The 26,157-nt window shown below is 40.5% G+C and overlaps 1 protein-coding gene across 1 annotated transcript in view; it reads right to left on the bottom strand.

The window, feature by feature from the left end:
• The window catches only part of LOC132821970 (septin-2), an 86,666-nt gene that overhangs the window by 41,998 nt on the left and 18,511 nt on the right, over window positions 1–26,157 (bottom strand). The window contains exon 2 of the mRNA XM_060835010.1: window positions 13,875–13,923. Coding sequence (XP_060690993.1) covers window positions 13,875–13,901 — 27 coding nt within the window. The 5' untranslated portion in view covers window positions 13,902–13,923. The remainder of the gene's footprint in view (window positions 1–13,874; window positions 13,924–26,157) is intronic.

Raw genomic sequence — 26,157 nt, 5'->3', positions numbered from 1 at the left:
CTGACAGGGTCCAAAGAGGTGATGAGAAAAGATGCCCATTTGCGTAAAAACATGAGCGTAGACCTAATGGAATAAGTGAGTTATTAATTATTGTAACATGCGTCATTAGTTGGTCAATAATACCCAGTCCCATTCAACTTGACATAGTTTATGGTGCTTCTCCCAACTCTGCAATCTTTGTGATACTAATACCCCACATAGTGTTACAGGGAATTCTAGTTATTGACCACTGGAGATAAAATCAACAGTTAGACAGATCCACATCGGAAGCTGTGGTACGCGGCAATGGTGTCCACCACACTCTACACTCCAGTCTAGTTTCTCATGGGAGGAGTTGCATGCAAGTGAGGTATCAAAGCGAACATGGTACAAGATGCATCCTACAGATTGCAGGTGAAAGATGTATTTTGCATTTTGAAATTAAGATAATGAATAGAGCCCAGTAGCACCTGGGCTAATCAGGCAATACATTCATCCTAAATGTTGACAGGCTTCTTGGGTACACCTAACAAGTCAAACTTTCCACCTCGTATACAAAGGGATTTCAGTTAGCCAACCAGAGCAGGTTACCAAGCTTCTGATTTGCTCTTAGAGATGGCGCTTAAGTAGTGATGTAGAATGATGGATGAGGCTATGGTGATGTTGCTGAAGGTCAGGGCAAGTAATTGATTTAAAATGGATAATTTTACATTTTCAAACACCCTTCACCCTTAATTTTGCTCATACTCCTTGCGATCTCATTCAATTGAATCAAATCCAACTACATTCACCATTGCTCTGCCACTCATTTCTAGTGTACATAACTGGATCAAAAGTTGTCCCAAGCAGCTGGATGGAGCTACGTCGCATGCCCAGAAACTAAAATGGATAGTGGTCAGGAAAGCATCAATAAAACATTTGAGATACTACTGACACTTCTATGATCTTAAATTGTATTTTGCATTCCCTGGTTATGATTGTATATTGGCTTTGACAGTTCCAAGTTCATCTAACAGTTTGAAAGTCAAACATTTTGGATGCTGGCAATCTGAAAGACACAGAATTTGATTCAAACAGTGGGAAGGTTTGAAAATGCGCATGGAGTGAGAAACAGTGTTCATGTCCTGGGTCAACAAACTTTTGCCAGAACTGGAAAAAGCTAAAGAGCAATATTTTCCAGCTCTGAAAAAAATGTCATTGACCAGACATTTTAGCACCATAGAACCATAAGATGAAGGAAAGTTAGGCCATTTAGTCTATGGAGTTTGTTCTACCTTACAATCATAGCTGATGTTTCTCAACCCCATTCTTTTGGGTTCTCCTTGTAATCCTTGATTCCCCCTACCAATCAAGAATGTCTTAAATACACTATGAATTGGTCTCTACAGTTTACTGCAACCATGAGTTCCACAGATTCATCACCCTCGGGCTGAAGAAAGTCTTCCTGATCTCGGTTGTAAAGGCACATCCCAGAAACTCTGCACTTTGGTCCCAGTCTCCTGACTAGTGGAGGCATCTTCAAATGTCCACTATCCAAATCTCTGTCTTCTCTGAATCATATACTCTAAGTTTCAACCAGATTCCCTCCTCATCTTTCTAAGGTCCATCAAGTACAGATCTAGAGTCCTCAACTACTCATTATGACAAACCCTCGATCCCCAGGTTCATTCTCATGAACTGCCACTGGACCCCGAATGCCAGCACATCCTTCCTTAGATGCAGGGCCCAAAACTGCTGACAACATTCCAAATGCACACTGACCAAAGCCTTATAGAGGTTCTGCATCTGTATCAGCCCTCTCAAAATGAATGCTAACATACATTTGCCTTTATAACTGCCAAATGAATTTGCATGTTAACCTTGAGAATCCTGAACTAGGATTTAGAAGTCCCTCAGATTTCTGAAACCTTTCCTTGTTTAGAAAATAGACGAACCCTCTATTCTTCTGACCAGAATGGAAAACCTCATTTTCCCACATTGTATTCTGTGCGCCACGTTGCCTAGTCTTCTCGCGTGTTCAAGTCCTTCTGCAGCCTCTCAGTTTCCCCTGCCCCTCTACCTATCTTTATCATCTGTAAACTTGAACAAGGCCCATACTTCCTTTGTCCAGATTGTTAATGTACAGTTGTAGACCTAACACGGACTCGTAAGACCCTCAGACAAAGGAGAGGTTAGGCCACTCAATCCATTGAGTCTGCTCTGCAATTCAATCATGGCTATCTTTCTCAATCCCATTCTCCTGCTTTCTTCACATAACCCTTGATCCCCTTGACAATCAAGAACCTCAGACTCAAATACACTCAATGACCTTGCCTCCACAGCCTTTCATGGCAATGAATTCTAATTCATTGTAACTCATTCAGAACTCCTCTCATCACCAGCTGCCATCCTGAAAAACCCACCTTATTCCCCATTCTCTGCTTTCTGCAAGTTAACTAATCTTCTATCTACATCAGCATTTTGGCCCTAACACCTTCTGTGACAGCATTTTGTCAAAGGCCTTATGCAAATCCTAATAAATCACATCTACTGGCACTCCTTTGTCTAAGTTGCTTATTACCTCTTCAAAGAATTCTATCAGATTTGTCAGGCATGACCTTCCCTTGATGATGTTGTGCAAAATGAGCCCTATTTTACCAAACCCTGCCAAGTACTCCATTATCTCCTCCTCAACAATGAACTCTAAAATCTTACAAAAGATGCCAGGCTAATCAGCCTATAATTCTGCCTCCCTCCACGCTTAAACAGGGGTGTTAATTAGCCATTTTCATGCAGAGAACCAAACAGGTTGGCCAGCAGAAGTGATAGTGTCACAAGAATCAGATTGTGCATAAGATATGACACTGAACAACAGACATGGGTTTTCTATCTTTCCTTTGTACCTTAAAACAAGGACCAGCACAACTGGAGTCGATAGAAAAATGTGGGAAAAAGATCTCTTCCCTGACTGAAGTCATATGAAGATATGGACAAATGAAGATGGTTACAGTGGTTGGATCATGCAGTGGTCATCTAAACTCCAGGAGTTCCTCAAGGAAGTGTCTTTGATCAAACCATTTTCAGCTGTTACAATTGTCTTCCCACCAATAGAAGGCCAGAGAGAGAGAGAGAGAGAGAGAGGGAGAGGGAGAGAGAGAGACTGGGACGTTTGTTCACTGGAGCAGAAAGGGATTAAAAGCTGACAAATGACAGTGGGTGCTGGATCAATTGGTAATTCTGAATCTGAGATAGATCAATTTTTGATAAGAAAAAGCTATTAAGGGATATGGGCCAAAGGCAGGTATATGGAGCTAGGCCTGAGATTAGCCATGATCTCATTGAACAGCAAAACTGGCTCAAGGAGCTGAATGGCCCATCCCTATAAACTGCATACAGAATAAGAGTTTTGCCTCAACTGTAACACTTCTTACAACAAAGTAGTGCAAATGACTAAAACAAGATAATCTAAGATGCGTAAATACAAAACGCAGGAAAAACAGGTTGGCAGTATCTGGTTCAGAACAAAACAAATTACTTCAGAACTGATGAAGAGTCAAAACTCTGAAATACTGACTGTTTCTCTCTCCACTGAGACTGCCAAATAGATTGGAGTATTGCTACAATTGTCTGTTTTTATTCATAAAGAAATATTGGTCTGTTTGAACAGTTGTTTCGTAGTGTTTCGATTTACTTCAAGACCACAAATAATTAAATGAACCACTGCACCATCCCACCCCCGCGCCCCCAAACTAAATCCTGACTAATACAAATCCTGACTGAAATATCACCTCTGTCTCCTGATGGCAGCAAAGAAATAGCTGTGTTTACAGAGATACCAAATTACACAACAGAAATACTGGTGGAATATACATCCTTCAGACAGCAGCATAAACATTCCCAGGGTGGCCACTCTCCTCCTGTTCAAACATAACTTGGAGGTGCCAGTATTGGATTGGGGTGGACAAAGTTAACAATCCACAACGCCAGGTTATAGTCCAAAACGTTTATTTGGAAGCACTAGCTTTTGGAGCACCGCTCAGTCACCAAGTGGTTGTGGAGGTTAAGATCATGCTCACAGAATTTATACCAAAGGAGTCCAGTATCATGGAGATGTGATACAGTAAACAAACTTAGATGAAAACTTGCATCTTTTATAATGGGATATGGTTTCTGCACTTTGATATGCAAATCCCAGAACTACTTTTAAATTACATTCTCAAGGTAGCTCAGTTTTTTTACATGTGGAGTCTGGGGTGTACAAGTTAAAAATCACACAACACCAGGTTATAGTCCAACAAGTTTAATTGGAAGCACACTAGCTTTCGTGCGAAGGCTGTCTATGTCCCAATGCTATGTCAGACTGACAAACCCTCTGTATAGCTCTACAGAGTTTTACATGGATTCATGCAGTGAAATAAAATATAATTTTCCCAAAACAAATTCACCCCATAAGCGACACAGTGGACATCAATGAGTTTTATTCCACTAGACTTACCATGGACTACTCTTCAGTATCTGTCGCATTCTTGGACACATGCATCTCCATAAAGTACAGGCACCTCAGTAAATCACTATTGCAAACCCACGATGCTTAACTTCTCTAGCTCCCACCCAAAACATTAGAATAGCCATCCCCAATGGACAAGCCCTACGTTCAGATGAGAGGGAACGTGACGACACTTAAAGGATGAATTCATAAGAAGAGGGTACAACGATCAACTCATCGACCACCAGTTCCAATGTGCCACAGCAAGAAACCGTAATGATCTCCTCAGGAGACAGATACAAGCTGCAACAGACAGGGTACCCTTCATTGTCCAGTACTTAGTCAGAGTCATGGAGACGTACAGCACGGAAACATACCCTTCAGTCCAACTCGTCCATGCTGACCAGATATCCCAACCTAATATATTCCCATTTGCTAGCACTTGACCCATATCCTTCTAAATTCTTCCTATTCATATACCCATCCAGATGCCTTTTAAATGTTGCAATTGCACTAGCCTCCATCACTTCCTCTGGCAACTCATTCCATACACGTACCACTTTCTGCGTGAAAAGGTCGCCCCTTAGGTCCCTTTTATATCTTTCCCCTCTCATCCTAAACCTATGCCCTCTAGTTCTGGACTTCCCGACCCCAGGGAAAAGACTTTATCTATTTATCCTATCCATGCCCTCATGATTTTGTAAACCTCTATGAGGTCATCCCTCAGCCCCAGACGTTCTAGGGAAAACAGCCCTAGCCTATTCAACCTCTCCTGATGACTCAAATTCTCCAACCCTGGCAACATCCTTGTAAATCTTTTCTGAAGCCTGTCAAGTTTCACAATATTCTTCCACATGACCTCCCAACTCCTGTAATCAATACTCTGACCAATAAAGGAAACCATATCAAATGCTGCATTCACGATCATATCCACCTGCCAGCTCTCATACTCAATACTTCATACGATAAAGGCAAGTATACCATATGCCTTCTTGATCAACTCTATCCATCTGTGCAGCCACCTTCAGGGAACAATGGACCTGAACTCCCAGATGTCCCTGCTCATCAATTTTTCCTAAGGCACTTCCCTTTACAGTATAGTTTGCTCTAGAATTAGACCTCCCAAAATGCATCACCTCACATTTGCCTGGATTGAACGCCGTCTGCCACTTCTCTTTCCAACTCTCCAGTCTATCTGTATTCTCCTGTATTCTTTGACAGTCCCCTAGGCTTTCTGCTACTCCACCAATCTTTGTCATCTGCAAACTTACTGATCAGACCAGCAGTGCTCGCTTCCAGATCATTGGTGTATATCACAAACAACAGTGGCCCCAGCACTGATCCCTGTGAAAAACCACTGGGTTTTCCCATTTCAAGAAACTCCCTTCAACTGCTACTGTCTCCTGTTGCTCAACCAGTTCTTTATCCACCTAGTTAGAACATCCTTAACACCATGTGACTTCATTTTCTCCATTAAGTTACCATTGGGAACCTTATCAAATGCCTTACTAAAGTCCATGTATATGACATCTAGTCCTTCCCTCCTCTATTAACTTGGTCACTTCCTCAAAGAACTCTTAAGTTGATAAGGCATGATCTCCCCCGCACAAAATCATGTTGTCGATCACTGATAAGCCCAGTCTTTTCCAAATATAAATAGATTTTATCCCTCTACCTTGTCCGGCAACTTGCCCATCACTGACGTCAGGCTCACTGGTCGGTAGTTACCTCGAATGTTCCTACCACTCTTCTTGTACAGGGGGACAACATGAGCAACCCTCCAGTCCTCCGGCACCTCGCCTGTGCTTAAGGATGCTACAAAAATCTGTCAAGGCCCCAGCTATTTTCTTTCTCGCCTCCCTCAGCAACCTGGGATAGATCCTATCTGGTCCTGGGGACCTGTCCACCTTGATATCCCATTTAGCTAACACAACACATCTTCCCTCCCAATTCTGTACCCTGTCCCTCAGGATTCCCTCCAACAACTTGCCCTCCACCGACATCAGGCTCACCAGTCTATAGTTCCATAGCTTGTCTTTACCGCCCTTCTTAAACAGGGGCACCACGTTAGCCAACCGCCAGTCTTCCGGCACCTCACCCGTGACTTTCGATGTAACAAATAACTTAGCAAGGGACCCAGCAATCACTTCCCTAGCTTCCCACAGAGTTCTGGGGTCCACCTGATCAGGTCCTGGGGATTTATTTGTTTCAAGACATCCAGCACCACTATCTCTGTAAAATGGACATTTTTCAAGATGTCACCATCTATTTCCTCATATTATATATCTTCTATGTCCTTTTCCACAGTAAACACTGATGCAAAATACTCATTTCGTATTCTCCCTCATCTCCTGCGGATCCACACAAAGGCCGCCTTGCTGACCTTTGAGGAGCCTTGTTCACTCCCTAGTTACCCTTTTGTACTTAATGTATTTGTAAAAACCCTTTGGATTCTCCTTAATTCTATTTGCCAAAGCTATGTCCCCTTTTTGCCCTCCTGATTTCCCTCTTAAGTATACTCCTAATCTTTTATACTCTAAGGATTCACTCAATGTATCATGTCTATACCTGGCATATGTTTAATTCTTTTTCTTAAAGAAACGCTTAATTTCTTTAGTCAGCCAGCATTCTCTACACTTACCAGCCTTTCCTTTCACCCTAAAAGTGTCTAGACACTCGTTATCTCATTTTTGAAGGCTTCCCATTTTTCAGTCGTCCCTTTACTGGTGAACATCTGCCCCCAATCAACTTTTGAAAATTCTTGCCGAATATTGTCAAAATTAGCCTTCCTCCAATTTAGAACTTCAACTTTTAGATCTGGTCTATCCTTTTCCATCACTATTTTAAAACAAATAGAATTATGGTCACTGGCCCCAAAGTGCTCCCCCACTGGCACCTCAATCACCTATTCCTGCCTTCTCTAGTAGGTACATCCACATATTGAATCAAAATTTTCTGGTACAAATTCCTCTCTGTCTAAACCCTTAACAACACAGCAGTCCCAATTTGTTTGGAGAGTTAAAATCACCTACCATAACCACCCTATTGTTCTTACAGATAGCGGATATCTCCTCACAAATCAGTTTCTCACTTTCCTTCTGACTATTAGGGAGTCTATAATACAATCCCAATAAAGTGATCATCCCTTTCTTACTTCTCAATTCCACCCAAATAACTTCTCTGGATGTACCTCAGGGAATATCCTCCCTCAGTACAGCTGTAATGCTATCCCTTATCAAAGTATCCACTCCCCCTCCTCTCTTGCCTCCCTTTCTGTCCTTCCCAGAGCATTTGTATCCTGGAATATTAAGCTGCCAGTCCTGTCCATCCCTGAGAAACATTTCTGGAATTGCTATGATATTCCAGTCCCATGTTCCTAACCATACCCTGAGTGCAAATTTATCAGTCCTACCTTGTTCTCTGCTTTGTCCCTGTCTGCCCTGACTCTTGGACTAGCTCCTTTTCCCAACTGTTCCGGTCTCAGATTGATCTCTTTCCTCACTATGTTCCTGGGTCCCACCTCCCACCCTTACTAGTTTAAATCTCCCCCAGCAACTCTAGCAAATCTCCCTGCCAGTACATTAGTCCCCTTCCACTTCAGGTGCAATCCGTCCAATTTGTACAGGTCACTTCTACCCCAAAAGAGATTCCAATGATACAAAAATGTGAATCCTTCTCCCGTACACCAGCTCCTCAGCCATGCATTTGAGCCTTGGTGTGACCACACCTGGAAAATTGTGTGCAGTTTTGGCTGCCTTATTTGGAAAGGGACATTGTTGGTATGGAGGAAGGTTATTGAAAATTTACCTGACTGATCCTTGGGATGGTGGGACTGTCATAAAAGGAGAGGTTGAACCAATTAGGATTATATTTGCAGAAGAATGAGGGAGCATCGCCTGGATCTCTTTTTTTCCATATGGAATAGGAAGGATGTTTCTGAGGACGAGGAATCCAGAACCAGGTGTCACTGTCTAATGATATGGAGTAAGCCATTTAAGAGGAGATATTTCTTTAGACAGAAAATGGTGAGCTTCATAGAATTTGCTACCACAGCAAGTTAAGGCCAAAATGTTGTGAAATTTCACTGAGGAGTTGGATGTTACACTTGGGATTAAATGGATCAAATGATCTGGGATGGAAAACAGGTACAGACCACTGAATTATTAAATCAACTGTGATTTAATAAGTGGCAGAGAAGCCTTAAAGAACTGAATGGCCTACTTCTATGTTTCCACAGAAAACTGGATGATGGTTAATCTCTCAAGTTGTGTTTGCTTTTCGTATTCGCTGATGAGGTTTTGCACGACTTCCTCGTAAGTGCTGGAGCTAGGTATTTAAATTGCTGCCGGGAAAATGAAACTTTCAGCAATGGATTCTGTAACTTTTCTGCAACAGTTAGTGCATGTATATGCTTACAATAAAGCTGCAATGCATTCCATACTATATCTTCAGTGAGTGCACGTATACTGACTATATTTTAAATGCAACTATAGTTTTGCACTGTATTTGGCATAATGGTAATATCTGGCCTGATGAAGACCACTAGGCAATTGTTCTGATGATATTGATTTGAATTCCATCATGGCAGACAGTGAAACTGGAATCTGCTAAAATCTGGAATAGAGACCATATAACCATTGCCAATTGTCATTTTTTTTATAAGGAAGGAAGTCTGCAATCCTTACCTATTCTGGCCTTTGTGTGAGTCAACCACATTGCTGTGGGTATTGACTCCTCTAACTGTTCTTTGGATAAGTAGGGATAGGCAACTTAGGTTGGCCAAACCACAATAACCACACCCCATGAATGAATAAAACAATTTGCAAATTGGCATGGTACAGAAAGTCATTCAAGTGGGGAAGCAACAAGAAATGAAGCAGTGGGTGATTGTTGTGGTGGGTGGTAACTGCTACTCTCTGCATGAGTCCAAACTGCTGTGTTGCCTGTCTGGTGCTGAGTTTAAAACACAAGAGTGAGAGAAGTTTGTCATGGCTGGGGTCCACGTAAGTACCAACAGCATAGGCAGAGAATTGAAGGAGATTTTGCAGAGTCATTTAGGAGAGCTAGATGGTCAACTGAAATACAGAACCTCTGTTCACATTTTTAACTACTTGGTTCTAGCAATAGTTATAAATTAGGTGAAAGAGAGAGAGGAACGTGGTGTAATTGCAATCAATAGGGAAGAGGCATCAAGCAAACTACAAGTATCGCTGACTAACAAGTATCCAGCTCCAGATGGATTTCATCCACACCTCGACAGGTGGTCAATGAGCTAGTAATACCTTGATGTTTGTTTTCCAAAATTCCCTAGATTCAGGAAAGGTTTCCTTGCAGTAGCAAGCAGCAAACTCTATTCAAGGAGGGAAGGCGGCAGAGAATAAAGCAAGAGATCAGTTAGTTTGACATCTGTTGTGTAGATCTTCAAATAGGTTATTAGAAATTATACAGTGCATTTAGAAAAAAAAAAGAGGTAATCAGGAAGAGTCAGAATGGCTCCAAAGGGAAAGAGTGTTTAACCAATTTTTTGCAGTTCTTTTGAAGACAATGTCCACAGTGGATAATGGGGAACTTGTAATTCAGGTGGATTTCCAGAAAGCGTTTGGTAAGGTGCCACACTATACGTTACTGTGGAAGGCAAGTTCAATGCAGGGTTAAATCAGCATGGATAGAAGATTGACTGGTAGAAAACAGTATGGCTAAGTTGTTGGAGGGGTTTCTGAGGGACTTGTATGCACTTGGACTAATTTGGGATAGTCAATGTGGGGAAATCGTGTCTCACCAACTTGAATGAGTTTTTGGAAGAAGTGTCATAGAGAATTCACGAAGGCAAATTAGTGGATGTTGTCTGTACGGACTTCAGCAAGGCATTTTACCAAGTTCCACATTGTAGACTGGTTAGCAAAGTTAAGTCAAATGGAATCCAGGGAGAGCTAGCCATTTAAGTATAAAATAGGCTCAAACGTTGGGGACAGAGGGTGGTGATGGTAGAGTTGCTTTGGTAGTCTTGGTGGTAGTAGTGGTAGACGCAAGAATTAATGCTGGGTCCACTTTTTTTGTCACATAATAAATGATTTGGATATGAATACAGGAGGTATGATTAATAAGTTTGGAGATAGCATCAAAATATGTGGTGTAGCAGACAGCGAAGAGAATTACCTCAGAGTACAGTGGGACCTTGATCAGTTAGGCCAATGGGTCATGGAGTATAATTAGGTAAATGTGAAGTGCTGCATTTTGGAAGGGCAAATCAGGGCAGGACTTGTATACCTCAATGGCAAGGTCCTGGGGAGTGTTGCTGAACAAATAGACCTTGGAGTGTAGGTTGATAGTTCCTTGAAAGTGGAGTCACAGGTAGATAGGACAGTGAAGGCAGCCTTCTGAAAACATTTACAAAGATGTTGCGAGGGTTGGAGAATTTGAGCTATAGGGAGAGGTTGAATAGGCTGGGGCTGTTTTCCCTGGAGCATCGGAGGCTGAGGGGTGACCTTGCAGAGGGCCATGGATAGGGTCAATAGACAAAGTCTTTTCCCTGAGGTGAGGGAGTCCAGAACTAGAGGACATAGGTTTCGGGTGAGAGGGAAAAGATATAAAAGAGACCTAAGGGTCAACGTTTCCATGCAGAGAATGGCATGTGTGTGGAATGAGCTGCCAGAGGAAGTGGTGGAGGCTGATACCTTTTTAAATGTTATAATTGTATCTGGATGGGTATTTGAATAAGAAGGGTTTGGAGGGAAATGGGCTGGGTGCTGGCAAATGGGACTAGATACGGTTGGCATATCTGGTTGGCATGGACGAGTTGGACAGAAAGGTCTGTTTCCGTGCTGTACATCTCTATAGCTATCAACTTTTGATCCCATCAATTTCCCCAACACCAATATAGATTTCCTTCATATTCTCCTTTACTCCCCAGCATTCCCTGTTATGTGTGTTCTCCGCTGTGAACACAATGTACATACTTAACTGGTCAGTCATTTCTTTGTTCCCCATTATAAATACCCATTTCTGACTGTCGGACTAACATTCGTCTTTGACCTTTTTCTCTTCACAAACTTTTATGATCAGTTTTTACATTCCTTGCAAGATTATTCTGATACCTAAATTTTCCTTTAAACTCTTGGCCCTCCTTGTTGAATTTTACGCTGCTCCCACTTCTTAAGTCTGTTGTTTTTTTTCTGGTCAATTTATATGCCACCTCCTGGAATCTCATACTGTACTCCGTAACATGTAGCAACCTTTTTCCACGTTTCTCCTGCACCTGACAGGGAATGACCGAATGTTGCAGTTCATCCATGCGCTTGAGTATTTAAGTTGCCTTCCACCATCATCACTTCGAGTAACATTCCCCAATCTATCCAGATTAATACTGATACTAACACTAATACTATTTAACACTCAACTTTACTCAAAAAATGGCTGAAAGAGCCATTCAGTTCAAGGGTCCAGCAAAAGAAAGGTGGAATTAAAGAAATCAATATTCATGAGAAAATAATGCTGGAGAAATGAATGGGGTTAAACGCTGACAAATCATCAGGGTCCAATAACACACATCCCTGAATTCTTCAGGAATACATGAAGCGGCCACAGAAATACACCAAGCATTAGTGGCCACTTTCCAAAATTCTACTAACTCTGGAACAGTTCTTCAAATTTAAGGTTGCAAAGGTAACCCACTATTTAAACAGAATTACAGAGACCGGTTAGCCAAACATCAGTGGTGGGAAATATGCTGGAGTCTACTATAAAGTGGGATAACAGAATATTTGCAAAACATTAGCAGGATTGGACAAAACCAGCATGGATTATGAAAGGTAAATCATGCTTAACAAATCTGAAGATGTAATTAACACAAAGGAAGAGAACCAGTGATCAGATATAATTTCAATTTTCACAAGGCTTTGATGAAGTCTCATCCAAGAAGCTAGTGGAACAAAACCAAAAATACACAGGAGAGTGAAAATACATTGGCATAGAGAGAAAACAGGTTGCCTAATAGGAAAAAGTGTTTAAAAAAACATTTTTTCCCCCCAGGGTGGTAAACAATGACTAGTGGAGTACCACAAAAATGGCTACTTGGGCCTCAAGTAATCACTACATAGGTGCATATATGTGGACAGAACCAAATGCAACATTTGCAAGTTTGCTCACAGCAAAACTGGATAGGAATGCAAATAGTGAAGAGGATGCATGGAAGCTTCAGTGTAATTTAGATAGGTTGAGCAAGTGGGCAAACAATGGGCAAATGCAGCATTACGTAGCTGACGGTAAAAGGTTATACACTTTGGTGTGAAAACCAGAAGAGTATTATTTAAACAGTGATACATTAGTAAACACGGATGTACAAAGCATTTGGGCATTCTTATACACCAGACAATGAAGTCAGGCAGGAGCAGATTATTGCAGATGCTGGCATCTACTTTGAAAATAAAAGTTGCTGGAAATCACAGCATGTCCAAACATCATCCATGGAGAGACAGCAAGCTAACAGACAACTGCATAAACTCAGAAGGCAACTGGTATACTGACCTCTGTGCAAGAGGAATGGAGTTCAGAATTAAAGATATCTTACTGCAAATGTACAGGGTCTTGATACAATCACATCTGGAGCATAGCATGTAGTTTTGGTTTCCTCAGTAATGTTATACTTGCCAGAGAGGGAGTGCAACAGACATTCATTCAGCTGATAACTAGGACAGTAGAGCCTTTGGAAACTGGCAGATTAGCTCCATTGAGCCTGCTTTCACTTTGGTTCAGAAGGCTGAGTGTGAATGCAATTGCAATTATAAAATTCTTGTACCTTGTACAGGATGAGGATACTTTACCCATCTGGGGTCTTAGGAGAACCAAGGGATTACCATCTCAGTAGACAGGGTAAGCCTTTTAGATCAATTTTTTAAAAAATTTTTCCTTCAACAAGGGTAACAAACTTGTGGAATCCTCTGCCACAGAAGTCTATAGAGGCAAAGTTCACTGAAAATATTCAAGACATAGATACAGTTTTAGCTGTTAGGAGGTAAAGGGTATGGATAAACAGGAATATAGCACTGACAAAGGATAAGCCACAAATACACAATGGCAAAGAAGGGTCAAAGACCTTTTGCTCTACTACTGCTCCTGGTTTCGATATTTTGTTTATATACAAGGAAATAAAAAGGCGGAAGACCTGGGAGGAGTTACTTTCATGCATATTTTCATTCATATATCAGGTGTTCACTCATCTCAACACAGGCATTCAAACATTTATTTCTTCAGCCTCAGCCGAGAACAAATCCATTCAAATTCATTTAGGATATCTGGTCGGCACGTATGAGAATTGGATCAAAGGGTCAGTTTCCATCTCTATTACTCTTAAGTGTCTCTTAGAAAAGGAGGAAAACAAGTGTACTTAGTTCACCAACTTAACAGTTCCAAGCATAAGTTTAAAAAACCATACCTTAAACTTGTCTGAAGATTGCGACATTGTTGAGATGGGAAATTCTCACCTGTAAAACAAAGTTTTGTTTAAATATAGTGAAGAAACTGGCAAGAAATAAAATTAGAACACTGGTAGCAGTGCCTAGGATACAAAATTGTGCAAATAATTCAACTGTATAACAAAATACACAAAAAATTTGGCTGCCTTCAACATAATTACTTACACTGCACACTGCAAGTATCCCTGTCCTCATGGAATACTAACTGTTGAAGAAAGGACTCTTCTGGCAACCAGTAGAAAGAAAAAAAATCTTGCTGTGAAATGCAGCGAAAGCAGTTTCCTGTATTTGTTTTTATTTAAAAAGGGAACAAAACTACATGAGCAAGGTATTGCTCACTGTTGTGGGCTATAGGTAAATTAATGTTACTTCTGCAATTATAATTGATTATATAAAAATAAGTGAACTCACATCAGTGTGTAATTGTTTCAGCCAGGAGCTGAGTCAACAAGAATGGAAACTATGTGGAGGAAATGCATAATTGTTTCTTTGTATTAGCTAAAAATGTATGGAAGAAAGAAACGGGACTGCAAGACAATGGTAGAAATACAGGCACTAGATAAAATGCTGTAAAGAGAGGCAGTTAAATTAGATATGCCTGTATAAACAGTAGGTATAAACATTTGTTTCCCACTCTTACAGAAACACAGGAACAAACCCCAATTAAAAGGGCTTAGTGATAAGATGCTGTGAGGGGCAGCACAGATGGAGGGAGTAGATAATAGTGAGCAAAGGATGGGATGAGGTCAAATGGCCTTGAGAACAGGAATAAGCATTTCTATCACAGACAAGGCCGGATAAGACAAGAGATAAACAGGAGTAATGGGTACCAGTCTTAGGGAAGTGGAGAATGTAAACAGCAGGGGGGGGGGGGGGGGGGGGGAGGAAAACAATGAAATAAGAAAAAATATGCAGGAACCAAATTATATAAATATCGAGTATTTGTTGAATCTGGTGTGTTTTGTGGACAGCAAGTGTAAAATAAATGACACTACTGATTCAGATTTTGTCTTGGACTGAAATTATTGAAGTGAGTGAGCTTTGTTTCTCACACTGTTTATCATTTACTCTGTTTAACTCATGAACCCGAACCTTCAACACCATTCTGATAATGTACATGAAACCCAATCTTTGAGGATCCCATAGGGCTCAATGCTGAATCCAATGATTAAAGTCAACAATCAACTGATCAGCAATTTTTAAACCTGTCAAGATATTATCTAAATTAGCATCAATTTCAGAGTTCACAAAGCAAGATTTATTCATTCTTAACCTCAACTCATTTTTCTTGGGATTTTGTAGTCAAATTACTGAGTTAATGAATAAGCGGTCATTCATTGAGTATGCAGACATTTAAATACTTTTCTCCTGAGAAAAAAAAAGGAGGAATGAAGCAACAACACATTATGCTACTCTTTGATTTTACTTTTGACCTGGGGAGGAAAAACAACGTGGTCAATAGAAATGCAATCCGATGCAAAACACTTCTTCTTAGGACATGTATGCTCAAGAAATGTTAAAGCTCAAACAACATTCAAGAAGCTTGACACCATCTAGGACAAAGTAGCCTGCTTGATTGGCACCAAATCCACAAACATCCACTAAGTCCTCAGATGTTGCTACAGACCACTGTGTACCATTTTCAAGATGCACCACAGAAATTCACCAAAGCTCCTTGGACAGCACTTTCTTAACCCACAAACACAACCATTTAGAAAGACAAAGGCAACAGATCATGGGAACACCACCACTTGCATTTTCCACCCTGACATGCAAACATAGTTGCTGTTCCTTAGGTGTCACTATGTCAAAATCCTGGACACCCTTCTTAACAGTATTATCAGTCTACCTAAAGCACATGGACGGTAGCTGTTCAGGCAGCAGCTCAGTCCCACCTCCTTAAGGCAACTAGGGGTGTGCAATAAATGCTGGCCCAATCAGCCACGCCCACCAGTGAGTGAATGAAAAAAATTACTTGGACAGTTCTTGTTGCGAGTGATAATGTCCCTACCTCAAACAGTAAACCCAGGTTCAACTCCCACCTACGCAAGACACACATCATAACATGTTTGAAAAAGATCAACTACAAGTATTTCCCATTTGCTTTCACTGCTTAATGCGCCTGCATACTCTGCTCCTTACAAATACACCTTTGTCTCTGAACAGTTACAAGTTAGACATTTTTATTATTCCGCTTGTGAGAAACTAAGCTCACACACTTCAATAATTTCAGTCCGAGACAAAATCTGAATCAGTAGTGTCCTTTATTTTACTCTTGCAAGAGGGTGTGAAGTCTATAAGGCAAGGGACTCACACATCGAATTCAACGAACACTTGATATTTATATAATTTGGTTTCTATAATTTTTTTTATTTCATTGCTCCTCCCCTGTTTACATCTTCCACTTCCCTAAGAATGGCACCCATTACTCCTGTTTATCTCTTGACCTCATCCCGCTGTGGGTCATTGTTAGGCATATCCTTTCCTTACCATCATCTACTCCCTCCATCTGTGCCACCGCTCTCATACAGATCGTTAAGACCCTTTTAATTGGGGTTTGTTCTTGTGTTTCTGTAAAAGTGGGAAACAGATGTTTATACCTACTGTTTGTACAGGCGTATCTAGCTTAACTAGCGTATCTAGCCTCTCCTCACAGCATCTTATCTATTCGCCTGTATTTCTACCATTGTTTTGCAGTCCCGTTTCTTTCTTGCATACATTTTTAGCTAATACAAAAAAAAATTATGCATTTCCTCTACATAGTTTCCATTCTTGTTGACTCCGCTCTTGGCTGAAACAATTACACACAAGTGAGAGTTCATTTACTTTGTATAATTAATTATAATTGCAGAAGTAACATTACTTTACCTATATCCCACACGCTTTTAAAATTTTTACAATGTCAATAACCTCACATTTCCCAGAAAATACGCCACCTATCTTGCTACCCACTCACTTAACATATTTTAGCAGTCCCATTGAGCTTTGTCTCATCAACAGACAAAGAAACAGACTAATATATAAAGGCATTGCTACCCCAAACTTTTCTCAACTGAAGCTTGAAAATTAGCACAACCCTCAGTGAGAAGTGCAACAGTGGAGTTTTGGAAAGGAGGGAGCTGAGCGAGCAGGGCCCTGTTAGAGCAGGGAGCACTGACATTATTTATTTGGTCTAGGCTCTTTGATAGCCATTAATGCATTCAATCTTGAGCAGGATTTCAGTTTGTAACCCCAACCACTTTAGGAAGGCCTGGTCTAAGGTGTTAATGTACATTGTGTTAAAGTACCTATTCGAGACAGCTCAGGGAATCCCTGATGGACTCTACCTATAAGCCTTGCTTGGTTTGTCCCAGATATCATACACTGTGGTAGTCTGGAATATAAAATTCTTACAGGCAGTTTAGTTTAAATTATTATCTTCATTTACCAATGGCATCAATGTTACACTATAACATAGATACCTACAAGGTAGGCTTGAGTTAAGGTTCTAAAACCATTAGCAGAGTAGTGGCACCAGTTCTTACCCGTAAAAGCTATCTCTGGCCACTCGCCTTATTTCTGTAAGCAAGCTGTCTTCATCCAGAATTTGATATTAAAATTACAAAATCACCACATGTCCTTCATCAATAAGCAGCAATAAAATAACAGAAGTTTGCAGAGGAAGAGAAACTCATTAACAGGTCTGAGTAAGCTTGACTAATTAAGCTATATGCACATCTAAGTGGGAACCCTGGATCAAGCCAGGCCAAAATGGCCAGTTGTTTTGGCTAGTACATCATAATGAGGAACTAGTTTAAGCTAATGTGGAAAAGGTCATGAGGTAACCTCACTCAGCTCACAAACCCAGCATCATTGTCCTGTAAAATGGCTTTTTCTTTTAAAAAGATCTTAGATTCCCAGAATGCAAATTAAATTCAAACATTCCCGGATCTCGAGCTCCCAGGAACAGCACACATTCAATCCACGACAAGCCAGTGTTCACTCAAATCAGACCACAAAAGAGTTAATCTTCCCACCAGCTTCCGCTCTGTGTCTCTCGCCCCTTCTCTGCACCCCTCGAACCCTTCAGTAAGTGAATGTAATTTACAGGAGAATATTTTCTCTCTCTCACATATGAGCAACTTGCAACTTTTTTACTATGTCAGTTTCAGCCTTCTTGCTTTCCTAGCTTGTACAGGTAATGAGACAGTCACCTTCCAGAACAGTCAAGATGAGGGAACTGAGCTTCATAAATTCAAATCTGCTCAGAGCAGTATACGCGAAAATGTTTCAGGACTTTTCTAATGCATATTCCACTCAGCTTATTAAATTACACGTTCTTTTCCTATTGAGGATGAGTTTTTTGTTAACAGTCTTCAATATAGACCAGAAATTTAGTTATAGAACAAGAACATAGAACAATACAGCACAGAACAGGCCCTATGGCCCTTGATGTTGTGCCGACCTGTCAACTCATCTAAGCTCATCCCCCTACACTATCCCATCATCATCAACCATGTGCTTATCCAAGGATCGTTTAAATCTCCCTAATGCGGCCAAGTTAACTACATTGGCAGGCAGGGCATTCCACACCCTTACCACTCTGAGTAAAGAACCTGCCTCTGACATCTTTCTTAAATCTATCACCCTACAATTTACAGTTATGCCTCCTCACACAAGCTGACGGCATCATCCTCGGAAAAAGACTCCGACTGCCTACCTATCTAACCATCTGATCATTTTTTACGTCTCTATCAAATCCCCTGTTAGCCTTCTTCTCTCCAATGAGAGCAGATTAAAGGCCTTCACTCCAGACCAGGCAACAGCCTGATAAATCTCCTCTACACCTTTTCCAATGCTTCCACATCCTCCCTGTAATGAGGTGACCAGAACTGTACACAATCGTCCAAGTGCGGCTGCACTAGCGTTTTGTACAGTTGCAGCATCATGGCTCTGGAATTCAATCCCTCTACCAATAAACCTAACACACCACATGCCTTCTTAACAGCACTGTGAACTGGATGGCAACATTCAGGGATCTATGTACATGGACGTCAGGATCCCTCTGCACATCTACACTACCAAGAATCTTTCCATTGACCCAGTATTCTGCCTTCTTGCTATCCTTCCCAAAGTGAATCACCTCATATTTAGCTGCATTGAACTCCACTGCCACCTCTCAGCGCAATTCTGCAATTTATCCAAGTCCCCCTACAATGTGCAACATTCTTCCACTGTCCATTACTCCACAGACTTTAGTATCATCTGCAAACTTACTAACCCAGTGACCTATGCCTGCATTCAAGTCATTCATAAAAATGATAAACAGCAGTGGTCCCAAAACAGATCCCTGTGGCACACCACTAGTAATCGGACTCCAGGCTAAATATTTTTCATCAACCACCACTCGTTGCCATCTTCCAGACAGCCAATTTCTAATCCAAACAGATAAATCACCCTCAATCCCATGCCTCTCCATTTTCTCCAGCAGCCTACCATGTGGAACCTTATCAAAGGCTTTCCTGAAGTCCATATACACCGTCAAGTGCCCTACCCTCATCCACATGCTTGGTCACCTTCTCAAAAAACTCAATGAGGTTTGTGAGACATGACTTGCCCTTGATAAAACCATGCTGACTATCTGAAATCAAACTGTTGCTTGCTCGAGGATTATAAATCCTATCTCTTATAATCCTTTCCAAAACTTTTCTTTCAACAGACGTAAGGCTCACTTGTCTACGATTACCTGGGTCAGCTCTACTGCCCTTCTTGAAAAAGGGCAATCCTCCAGTCCTCTGATATTAAACCTGTAGACAATGATGACTCAAAGATCAAAGCCAAAGGCTCCGCCATCTCCTCCCTAGCTTCCTAGGGAATGTTCAGATAAATCCCATCCAGCCCAGGGGAATGGTCTACTTTCACTCCTTCTAGAATTGATAATACCACCTCCTTACTAACCTCGATCCTTTCTAGTCTAAGGACCTCATATCTCATTCTCCTCCTCTACATATTCTCCTTTTCCTGAGTGAAAACCGATGAGAAATTCGTTCAGCACCTCTCTGATCTCCACAGGGTCCGCACACAACTTCCCATTTCTGTCTTTGACTGGCCCTGTTATCCGACATCCGACTGTGACATATGCATGCCTGCAGCCCCGGAGGTAAGGAAGAAGGACTGCCACACATTCCACAAGTAAATAAACGTTACCACATTATTTACACCAATCCATTGACACTAAGAACAGACATCTTTAAATCATCTGAACAAATGGACCCACCCCCCTACTATGGTCAACTACCTTCCAACATCTCCTTAGCAGATGTGTAAGGCTACCTGCTTTCTCAACTGTAAATAGCGGAAGCTGGTCTTTTCAGCATTCCTAATCACAGAAACTTCTACTTTGTTTTCTGTCCATTAACCAAATGCTCCAGCCATGCCAATCTGCAATCCCAATTCTACAGCTTTTATCTCTAACCTTCCCTATGGAATCTTATCAGATGCCTTTTAGAAATTAGAGAGAGTGTATATTTACTGCTCCCCTTTTATCTATCCTGCCAGTTATTTGCACAAGCTCAATTTGCACATCACTCAACATCTAAGCTAATATCAAGTGATTGTACATACAAAATGTAAGAATACTTACCCGAACAAATATGCCACAATTCAAGCTATTTTAAAATTAACTACTGGAAACTGGGTTAAGTAATTTATAATACTCTGATTTCAAACTGGGAGTGCAAGTCACTAAAAATAGGCACTCAAAAAATAGGAATGAAGAGCATTAACCATGGCCAATGTCTATGACTTCCTGCTTCTTCTGAATATTTCCAGAAAAGGCGGAGAAAATACCATACGTTTCACATCACATAGCAGACTAACCACAACTTGGAGACACTGCTATGTACACAGCTGTCATTGGTCAACATAAATCCCTCATTAAATATTTACAAACTATTGCCACATTTGAGTGTGATTTTTTTTAAACAAAGAACAAGGTTAGTGAGGCCAAAATGATCAATAAATTCCTTTCCAAACAGAGAATGGAGAAAGTTTTAAAATCAATGATCCAAGTCAATTTTTCAGGAAACTTTTAAAACCAGTTTATGAAATGAAAACCCAAATGAAGTACAATAACAAACTACTGCACGTAATAAAGACCTAGGTTTGGGCAGGCCTTCAGCATTTTGTATGCACAATTGAGGGAAAGCACACTGCTTTGACGATCAGCTTCAGTTCTAGAGAAGGTTCAGCCTTAAACTTTCCAGAAAGCATTTGAAACTAAGCGAAGGCAAAGGCTCAAAGCACAGACACAAATTAGAGGTAATGAAATACTGAAATTCTTAGCATTTTCTGAAAATAAACAAGATAATACAATAACCTCATGCTTTTTCAGGAGTATAACCAACCAATAAGAAGGGAAGAAAGTGAGGACTGCAGATGCTAGAGGTCAGAGTCAAAAAAAAGAGTGGCGCAGGAAAAGCACAGCTCATCAGGCAGCCTCCAAGCAGAAGAGTTGACGTTTTGGGTATAAGCCCTTCATCAGGTAGAGTGATATTATCACTAGACTGTTAGCCCAGAAACCCAGGCAATATTCTGAGGACCTGGGGTTCAAATTCCACCACAGCAGTTGCTGGAGTTTGAATTCAATACATATCTAGAATTAAGAGTCTAATAATGACCATGAATTGATGTTTAAAAAACCCATCTGGTCCACTCATGACCTTCAGGGAAGGAAATGCCATTCTGACCTGCACGCGATTCCAGACCCATTAGGTTGACTCTTAACTGCCCTCTTCGCTGCAATTACAGCGAAGGGTATTAAATGCTGCCTAGGCAGCGACAACCTCATCCCATGCATGATGAAAGAAGATCCAAGCACCATAAGGGGACTTTGGATCAGAGACCAAAGTTTGATCAAATAGGTAGGTTTTTCAATATTTCTGTTGCTTTTTTTGGGTTTGGGGAGAAGGAGATGAATTGAGGGAGAGACAAAGAAACAAGAAGTGGCTGGAGGGTTTTAGGTGGGTAATTCTAGAACTTTAGAATAGAGATATTGACATCTTAAGACAGCTACTAATGGCAGACCAAGATAATAGATAAATGCAACAGTCAAAATGAAAAAATGCATTATTCTTGAAGGTTTGTAAGGCTGAAACTGAAAGGAAAATGAATTCAGGGAAGAATTCAGATTCCAAACAACAGACAAGTCCTCCATACAATTCCAATAGGAGTCATACAAAATATCTAAATGTTCAAACCCATAATTCAGTAATTTAGTGAACAAACAGAGATTCAGCCATCTACAACTGGCTATCAGTCTCCAAACTACTTAGCAATTGTTGATGACAAAGGCCCTCTGTCTGCCAACAATGATGTGATCGATTCCAAGTTATCTAAACAGTTGTGGGTGCAAACAATAAGGCAGAAGCCTTCAGACCTCTGGAAAAGAAGGATTTGTCTTCCTGTTTTTTGGGAAAATAAACAGTTAAAGCCTGAAGAAAAATCCGTTTATTTTCCAAATAGTTGCTGTAAATTGTTCCTTTAAAAATCAATATATCAGAGACTTAAATTTTTTTTAACTAATTGGAATGGATTCCCTGCAAGGAAGTGAAAATACTCAAGACAAGTAGAATCAAGCAGCAGCAAATCCTGCCAAGCCAAAAGAATCATCTTAGCAATTTCTGTTTTTGTTTATTTTAGATCTCCACCATCAGCAGTTCTTAGTTTTATTTTAGTAGAGAAATTGGGAAATCTTGCCTACTTTTTAAAACCTTGAACTTGGAATTAGCAGGGCTTGATTTCCAGCACACCACTCCAGGAAACAGCACAAAAGTTGATTTAGCCCATCTACCAATTAAAAGTTGTTCTGCTATGTTTGTTTTCAGGAAATGCACATTTCAATGCAAAGAACTGACGAATTGGGAACACTATTTGCAAAGTGCGAACTTTTAAAACGTGTTGGTCGTAACGTGATTACAGTGAGAATGCACATAGCCTTATATGTGACACATCTGCTGCAGAGAATGCAGGAAAGTGCTTGTTCAGAAGAATTGGGGACATCTGTTCTCAGTGTCAATGGATCGGTGTAAATAAGGTGTTAACATTTATTCACTTGTGGAATGTGTGGCAGTACTTCCTTCTCACACCAGAGGCATACATTTCACAATAGGATGTTTGATATTATCCAGCAATTTAGTTATCCAAGACTCTTAACAAGACTCATACTCAACAGGAAAAGAACTTTTAATTTAATAAGCTGAGTGGAATATGCACATAATAGAACAACCCTGATATATTTTCATGTATACCAGACTGAGCAGATTTGAATTTATGAAGCTCAGCTCTCTCATTTTGACTGTCCTAGAAATAGGAATGTCTCATTACCCTTACAGGCTAGGAAAACACAACGACTGAAAGTGGCATAGTAAGGTGCTAGAGAAAGAAAACTTTCTTCTGTAAATTACATTCACTGATTGAAGGGCTGAAGGGACAGAGACAGAAACTGAGATATGATGAAAGCTGGTGGAAAAATTAACCCTTTGTGGTCTGATATGAGTGAAAACTGGTTTGTCATGGATTGAATGTTTGTGCATTGTTCCAGTAATGTTATGAATTGAATTTGCATTCTGGGAATTATGATTTTAAAAGAAAAAGCTATTTTGTAGGACAATGATACTGGACAGATGTGAGCAAGATTACCTCATGACCTTTTCCGCATAACTTAGAGTCATCTTTTGTTATGATGTACGAGCCAAAACAACTGACCGTCTAACCTGCCTTGATCCAGGGTTACCGCTTTGATGTCCATGTAGCTTAATTAGTCCAGCGTACTCAGACCTAGCAATCAGTTTTAATTCTCTGCAAACTTTTGCTATTTTATTGCTGCTTATTGATTAAGGACAAGTGCCATTTCTGTAATTTTAATACCAACTTCCATATAAAGACAGCTGGTTTGCAGCAATAATGGGAGTAGCCCGAGAGAGCTCTTTGGGATAAAAGCTGGCACCACTACTCTGCTGAAGGTTGCAGAACCTTAGCTCAAGCCTGGCTTGGAGGTATCTATGTTATCGTGTAACATGGATGCCATTGGTAAATAAAGGTAATCATTTAAACTAAACTGTCTGCAAGAGTTTTATATTCTAGACTACCACGGAGTATGATCTCTGGGACAAACGAAGAGTAGAGTCCATCAGACATTTCCTGAACTGTCTCAAATAGGTACTTGAACAACGGTACCAACACTTCAAGTGCGGTTTCTAAAGCAAACTTTTCTCGAATGCAGAGTTGTACAAGAACACAACCATTGCATTGTAGAAAAACTGATTATGTTAACAGATCATTCAAAAACTTTTCTGGCATCCAGATCCACACCATCACCAAAAGCTGATCTGCCCTTCATTGGGCTATATCCTGTGCACCAAGTCTCAGTGACATGTGTCCATAAGTTTGAGATGTATTGTTTACTGACAAATAAGCCAACAGACAGGACAAAAACATTACCCCTACCAACATCCAGAGGTGGTGACAATAATGATTGCACAAACGTGTTTCTGATCGAGGGATTCATCAAGATACCATGAAAAACTCGCCTGCATTTGTTCAACATAGTGTCATCTGATTTTCTTTATGAACCATTCATCTGAGGGGTAAATTTGGTATGGCATTAGCACTTACCTCTTCTAGGGGGGAAAAAGTGAACATTTAAGCAACTGTGAATAATAAACCAGACCAGAGACATTTAAATGTGGCTTACACAAATGCAAGAAAATATGGAAATCCAACAAAGCAAAAGGAAATCATGAAGCAATGCAAGGACAGAACAAAACATTGAAATAGAAAAACTTCTGCAAGATTCATTAAGTTACACAAAGTGTATGTTGGTGGACCAATGAAAGACAATATACACGAGAACTATAAAGGGGTAATAATTACAGATCTGTTAAGTTCATACTGCATCCATTTTCACAATAGAGAAAAAGACATTTGAACTTGCAAAGGAATCTGAAAATAACTGAAGCTGAGGAATTTACTGAAGTTAATGGAGAACATAATGGGATACAATGCAGACTGAAATCTCCATATCCAATAGTTGTCACCCTCAGGAATCAAAAACAAAAGAAATTATTTCCAAGGGTTCCTTATAATCAAAAGTTACACCTCTGGACTTAAAATGCCAATCCATCATTTAACACAGAAAGGAAGAAGGGAGAAACCAGGAAACTACAGATCTGACAGTCAGTTTCATGTTAGATGTGTGGAACTGACCAATAATGTTTCCTAAGGGTAAGAGTATTGAGTACAGGAGCTGGGAGGTCATGTCACGGCTGTACATGACATTGGTTAGGCCACTTGTGGAATATTGCATGCAATTCTGGTCTCCTTCCTATCAGAAAGATGTTGTGAAACTTGAAAGGGTTCAGAAAAGATTCACAAGGATGTTGCCAGGGTTGGAGGATTTGAGCTATAGGGAGAGGTTGAATACGCTAGAGCTGTTTTCCCTGGAGTGTCAGAGGCTGAGGGGTGACCTTATAGAAGTTAATAAAATCATGAGGGCATGGATAGGATAAATAGACAAAACCTTCTCCCTGGGGTGGTTTAGAGTCAGAGGGGAAATATATAAAAGGGACCCAAGGGGCATCTTTTTACACAGAGGGCAGTGCGTGTATGGAATGAGCTGCCAGAGGAAGTGGTGGAAGCTGATACAATTAAAGCATTAAAAAGGCATCTGGATGCGTATATGAATAGGAAGGGTTTGGAGGGATATGGGCCAGGTTCTGGCAAGTGGAACTAGATTGGGTTGGGATATCTGGTTGGCATGGACGAGTTGGACCAAAGGGTCTATTTCTGTGCTGTTTATCTCTGTGACTCTATGTGACTGAGCATTTGGACAAAATCAAAGAGACCAGCACAGAGTTAAGAAACATTTGACTAATCCAGATAAATTCCTGAGGTAATCACTACTATCATGGTGGTTAGGGAAGTGACTATGAATTCTGTCTGTTTCCAAAAAGTGTGTTGGCTGATCTCTTACAAGCAGCCTATCAGTAAAATCGATAGCACAAAATTGCAAGTAACATTGTAAAATGAGTTAGTAATTTGTTGACAGGAGCTGATAGGAATAAGGGAAATATCCAACTGCCAGGATGTAAGATCTGATGTTCAAGGGTAATACTGTATTAATTGAATCCAAGTTGGCAAATTACACAACAATTGTGTAAACGGAAGTCGAGAAAGTAGCAAAATTTTAAAATTTCATTATGTACC

The sequence above is a fragment of the Hemiscyllium ocellatum genome, chromosome 13 (assembly GCF_020745735.1).
Source record: "Hemiscyllium ocellatum isolate sHemOce1 chromosome 13, sHemOce1.pat.X.cur, whole genome shotgun sequence".
NCBI lineage: Eukaryota > Metazoa > Chordata > Chondrichthyes > Orectolobiformes > Hemiscylliidae > Hemiscyllium > Hemiscyllium ocellatum.
This window is presented reverse-complemented; position numbering and strand designations above follow the sequence as displayed.